The sequence below is a fragment of the Gastrolobium bilobum genome, unplaced genomic scaffold (genome assembly GCF_033153095.1).
Source record: "Gastrolobium bilobum isolate Gb01-03AN ecotype WA unplaced genomic scaffold, APGP_CSIRO_Gbil_v1 utg28942, whole genome shotgun sequence".
NCBI classification, from domain to species: domain Eukaryota; kingdom Viridiplantae; phylum Streptophyta; class Magnoliopsida; order Fabales; family Fabaceae; genus Gastrolobium; species Gastrolobium bilobum.
Window position 1 is genome coordinate 904 of NW_026895289.1, and position 6,089 is coordinate 6,992.

The following is a 6,089-nucleotide window of genomic DNA, read 5'->3' on the forward strand; positions in this document are numbered from 1 at the left end:
TCATCCACCTCAGCAAACGTGGCTTGGCATCCTGCTTGGTCATTAAATACTTAATAGCAGCATGGTCAATAAAAACGATAACTTTAGAACCTATCAAATAAGATCTAAATTTATCTAATGCATAAACTACTGCTAGCATCTCTTTTTCAGTAGTGGCATAATTAGATTGTGCCTCATTAAAAACCTTGCTAGCATAGTAAATGACATGCAACATTTTATTCTTACGCTGACCCAATACTGAACCCATAGCGTGTGCGCTCGCATCACATATGAGTTCAAACGGAAGACTCCAGTCTGGTGCCGTCAACACAGGCGTCGTGGTAAGCTTTTCCTTCAATACATTGAATGCATTGAGGCAAGCTTCATCAAAGAGGAAGTCTTGATCCTTCATCAACAGCTGGCTAAGAGGCTTTGCAATCTTTGAGAAATCCTTGATGAATCTTTGGTAGAAACCTGCATGACCTAAGAAGCTTCGCACACCATTAATATTAACAGGAGGGGGAAGTTTTTCAATTAAAATCAACTTAGCCTTATCCACTTTAATGCCCTTTTTAGAATCTTATGGCCTAATACTATGCCATCTTGTACCATGAAATGGCACTTTTCCCAATTTAAAACCAAGTTAGTTTCCTGACATCTTTTTAAAACCTTAGCTAAGTTAACTAAGCATGAATCAAAGCAGGAACCAAACACAAAAAATCGTCCATATAAACCTCTAAATTTTTTTCTACCATATCAGAAAAGATAGAAAGCATACACCTTTGAAAAGTCGCGGGTGCATTGCAGAGGCCGAATGGCATCCTTCTGTAGGCAAAGACTCCAAATGGGCATGTGAAAGCTGTCTTCTCCTGATCCTCTGGTGAGACTGGGATTTGGTTGTAGCCGGAATAACCATCCAAGAAACAGTAATAAGCATGACCGGCTAACCTTTCCAGCATTTGATCAATAAATGGCAGAGGAAAATGATCCTTTCTGGTGGCATCATTTAATCTTCTGTAGTCCACACACATCCTCCAGCCATTGATTGTGCAGATTGGAATTAACTCATTCTGATCATTCTTCATGACAGTCAATCCTCCTTTCTTCGGAACTGTCTGTACTGGACTCACCCATGCAGTGTCAGAAATTGGGTAAATCATTCCAGCATCTATGAGCTTCATCACTTCCTTGTGGACTACTTCTTTCATTGTTGGGTTTAGTCTCCTCTGAGGCTGTCTCACTGGTTTAACATTGTCCTCCATTAGAATCTTGTGAGTACAGAAGGAAGGGTTGATTCTCTTCAAGTCAGAAATAGACCACCCAATGGCCGTCTTGTGCTCTTTGAGCACTTTCAACAGCTTCTTTTCTTCAGTTGAAGACAAATCTTTATTGATGATGACTGGAAATTGCTTTTCGTCTCCCAAGAAGGCATACTTTAGAGCTTGTGGCAGCTCTTTTAGTTCCACCGTTGGTGCAAATGGAACTAAATCATCTTCTTTTTTTTCAAACACCTCATAGATAGATTCTCGCCCTTCTTGTGGAGCACCTTCATCTGGATCATCAAATTCATCTTCAGTCTCTTGATCATCAAAATTCACTTCTTGGACTGCTTCCTCAATCACATCTAGTCTGAAGCAGTCACTGGGGCCAGATGAGTTTGTCATAGCTTTGAACACATTGATTGTGATTTTCTCATCGTTCATTCGTAGCTCGAGCTTTCCTTGTTCAACATCGATCATAGCTCGAGTTGTGGCCAAGAATGGCCTTCCAAGCAGAAGAGGTATCTCACTCTCTTCTTCCACGTCCAGCACAATGAAATCAGCTGGGAAGATGAACTTGTCAACCTTGACAAGGACATCCTCTATTATTCCAGTAAGTCTTCTTGTTGAACGGTCAGCTAGTTGTAAAGAGACCATGGTTGGCTTCAGTTCAGAAATTCCCAATGCCTTGCATATTGATAGCGGCATCAAGTTGATGCTTGCTCAAAGGTCGCATAATGCCCGGCCAACATTAGTGTTGCCTATTGTAATTGGGATGTTAAAACTTCCCGGATCTTGAAGCTTTGGTGGGAAATTCTTCTGAATGATGGCACTGCACTCTTCAGTAAGTGCTACTGTCTCACAATCCTGCAACTTATGCTTTCTAGACAATAAATCTTTCATGAATTTAGCATAGTTAGGCATGTTAACAAGAGCTTCAGCTAATGGAATATTAATATGCAATTTTTTAAACATATCTAAAAACCTGGCATACTGTTGCTTCTGTGCTTGTTGTTTGAGCTTCATACGATATAGAGGTTTCTCAAAGCGAGAAAAATCCATCGGTTGCTTTGGAGCTTCAACAACTTTCTCCTTTGCTTCTTCTTGTTCACTGACAGGTGATTGTACTTCTTTCTCATGTTCCAGTTCAGTTGTTGGCTCATTAACTTTCTTTGGCTGAACCGATTTTGACTTTTCTTGAGGAGTGATCACAATTCCACTCCTAGTCACAATAGACTTGCAGTCCTCCTTTGGATTCACAATTGTATCACTTGGGAACTGTCCTTGAGACCTTTCAGCCAACTTCCTAGACAAATGGCCTATCTGACTCTCCAAATTTCGGATGGAAGCATCCTGGTTCTTGTGGTAGGCTCTGGTCTCATTTATGTGATCATTAGTAGTTTTGGCCAGTTGTAACATCGCTTTCTCCAACTCAGATGGCTCTTTTTGTGGCAGAGGAGGAGGTTGCAGATAGTTGTTGGATTTATAATCCAGGCCGCTCCCTTGATTCCTCCTTTGGAAATTGTTCCCTTGGCCGCCATTCTGATTCTTTTGGTAACCTTGAGTATTTTGCGGAGGCCTTGGATCATACCAAATTCCATTGACCTGGAATGGTTAAGCTCTATTGAGTGTAGGGAACTCATTAGTATCATGCGGCTCCTTACAATACTTACAATACCTTGGATGTTGAGAGCTGCATTTTGTCGAGCTTGGCATTCAAACTGATCAACTGCTGTGAAATCACCTTTTGCTCAACTAATGAGGCGTCAGTGTTCCCCAATAGTAAAATTCCCTTCTTGGGTTGAGTTGACTGAACTGGAGGAACTGCCGTAGAAGCGTTATCGTTCCGTGCTAGGTAAGCAATCAATTCCAGGGTTTCTGCTGTTGTCTTCTTTCCGATGGTTCCACCGGCTGCACTATTGACAACCATCCTGGTATCCGGTGTCATCCCATTATAGAAGACTCTGACCTTCTTCCCGTCTGGAAAGTCATACTACTGAGGGCATTTCCTGATCAACTCCTGGAATCGGGTCCAGGCTGCACAAAGAGTCTCTCCCGGCTGCTGAATGAAGTTGGTGATCTCGTTCACCAACTTGTTGTACTTTTCCCGCGAAAAATGCTCAGCAAAGAATTTAGCGGCTAGATCGTCCCATGTTCGGATACTGTTAGGAGCTTGTCGGTCTAACCATCTGAGGGATTTTCTGGTCAAAGCAAAGGGAAACAGCCTGAGTCTGATGGCATCGTCAGACACTCCATGATGCTTGGTAGTGTCACAAATTCTCAGAAATCTGTCCATGAAGTCGTGAGGATCTTCGTAATCATCTCCTCTGAAAGGATTCTTCTCCACTAGATTAATCAGAGACGGGTTGATGTCAAAATTGTTGGCCTCTATCTCTGGCCGGACAACATTGGAGTTCGGCCTTGTGAACATAGGAGCCATAGTTGACTCCATCAACTCTGCTGGAGGTGGTGGAGGAGGCGGAGGCTGATTATTAGCTGCCATCACTAATTCTTTGTGCGGCTTTGAACTTGAAGATTCTTCTTGCTTTCTTTGCTTGGCTTGCTTCCAAATTTTCTCTGCAGTTTTCTCGATTTCTGGATCAAACTATAAGGAATCTCGATGAACTTTACCTCGCATAAACTGTATCAAAAAGATTAGTAACAAAATCCAATAAAGAAATTCAAAAGTTAAAAATAAATTAGGCATAGTCAATCCCCGGCAACGGCGCCAAAAACTTGTTGCGTAAAATCGGCAAGTGCACCGATCGTACCATGTAATAAAAAGTGAGTAAGAATATCGTCCCACGAGGATTGAGGCACCAAATTAAATTTAACTTTTCATTTCTTATTGGATGAATAAGAGTTGATTTGAAAGTAATAGTGTTTGTAACAATTGTGAATTATTCAATCATTTATGAACAATTCAAGAGAAGTTGAAAACTTAAAGCAAAATGGGTTGAGATTGAGAAAATATTGTAAAGAAAACTATTGCAGTAAAGGACGCCAACACCTTTCTGATCCCCACCTTGTAATAATGATTAATATTTATGTTTAATTACCCAATTGATCAAACAATTCACCATCTATAATTAATTAGTTAAGCCCTAATCCCTTAGTGATCTTAACCTTATTAACCCTATTGGAATCCTAATCCCTTAGAAATCCCTTCTTAAGTTAATCTTTAAGCCCAGTGAATTTTCACATTTGCAGTTCATATAGCCTATCCCTAGTGCATACATGAACAATTATCTTACCCTTTGTCAGGAATTAGAATCCCAATATTCCTATTGTAAACCCCAACCCTAATAGAGTCGCGAATTCTAAAATAATTATGGGATGAAGAACAGAGTAAAATAAATTCAATTGAATAATTAACCATAAACTTAACCAAAATATAAGGGGTTCACATCAAGGGTTGTGACCCTTACCACAATATAAAAGACTAGCCAGACATATTCATGTCTGACAAAACAAAATATTCAAAAGAATTCATAAAAACTAGAAATAACCGGAAAGAATGGAAGAAGAAATCTTGATCTTCAGTCACCGAAAGCTTGCTCCGATTCCTGTTGCTCGCAATTTCTCCCGTGCAAAAGTGTTGTTTTTCTCTTTAGGTCTGAGTCTCTATTTATAGAGTCTTTGACCTGGTGGAGAATCTTGATCTAATCTTTTCTGCATCTCACTGTAATCTTGTCTCTGATTTAAACGAAGATTTAAGTTGATTTGTCTGCACCTCCCACGCCACTAGCATGGTTCCCACGCTGTGAGCGTGGGAGTTTTTCTTCTATATCCTGGAGCACCACGCAACTGGCGTGGCTGCCACGCTGCAAGCGTGGATTGTGAAAAAGGCTGGCGCTACTAGCGTCACTCCCACGCTAGTAGCGTGGTAGCTTTTGCCTGTTTTTGGACCTCTGGCGCTACTAGCGTGAGTCCCACGCTGGTAGCGTGGTAGCTTCTGTGTGAAAGGGCTCTCTTCATGCTATGGGCGTCATACCCACGCTGTGAGCGTGGGCCTTCAGTTTAACTTTTTCTTTTTTAGCTCCAGTTTGTCTGTTTTTCCTACGAAATTAACCTAAAATCAGTATGCAATCTCTGATTAAGAATTTGACAGATCAACAGTGATTACTGCCCTTTTTGCTTAAGATTTAATCACATTCTTTCTCTTTTTGGCTTAGATTTCCTTATATGTTGAACACATATCACTTGTCAAATTATTACAAACCCAAAGTAAAGCTTTGGAGAATCAACCAAAATTATCCTATATTACAATTATCTTATCACCATAATAATCACCTACAAAAGAGCATGAATTATTTCATGACCAATAAAATGAGAATAACCCAGGCTATTCAAATATAGCGAATCCGATATAAAAAACAAAGAATATTATATAGAGCAAGTACATGAAAACTTCAACAAATCACAACCATAGCAACAAATCACCTAGTAGAAACGGATTACTCTCAGGGTACATCATAAATATTCACCTAATTAGTTGTCATTGTTCAAATTCTTTGAAATAGGGTAGAATGAAATGGAACATGATGATATTCATTCCATATAATTAATACTTCTATTTTTCTTTCGGCCAACTTTGAGGCATGAGATGGAACCAATTTATTTTTTACTAATCTCCTTCACATTTTGTTTATTTCCCAAATAATGGAATCAAAACTTTCCTCCATTCCATCATAAAATATCCAATAAATTGTAGGGAAAAATGTTTATCATTTTAAATGACACAAAATTATGTCATTTTTAATGAAATTACGTCATTTTGGTGTGTTTTAACATTCTCTCTCCTCCATTTTCTTTTTATTTCTAATTTTATAAATTAGAAAAAATGACAAA

At 39.5% G+C, this 6,089-nt stretch overlaps 1 protein-coding gene across 1 annotated transcript; it reads right to left on the reverse strand.

The window, feature by feature from the left end:
• Positions 1-1,961: 1,961 nt before the first annotated feature.
• On the reverse strand, positions 1,962-2,657 carry LOC133304518 (uncharacterized). Its single transcript, XM_061504569.1, has 2 exons — positions 2,224-2,657; positions 1,962-2,121 (listed from the first exon to the last, which is right to left on the reverse strand). The coding sequence occupies exons 1-2, from the start codon at positions 2,655-2,657 to the stop codon at positions 1,962-1,964; spliced, it is 594 nt and encodes a 197-aa protein (XP_061360553.1).
• Positions 2,658-6,089: the final 3,432 nt, after the last annotated feature.

Bases quoted from the DNA above. Each gene is read 5' to 3' on its own strand.
- LOC133304518 (XM_061504569.1), bottom strand. From the start codon at position 2,657: ATGTTACAACTGGCCAAAACTACTAATGATCACATAAATGAGACCAGA. The intron at 2,122-2,223 runs GTTTTTAGATAT...TTTATTGTCTAG, and splicing joins CAGAAGCAACAGTATGCCAG to AAAGCATAAGTTGCAGGATT.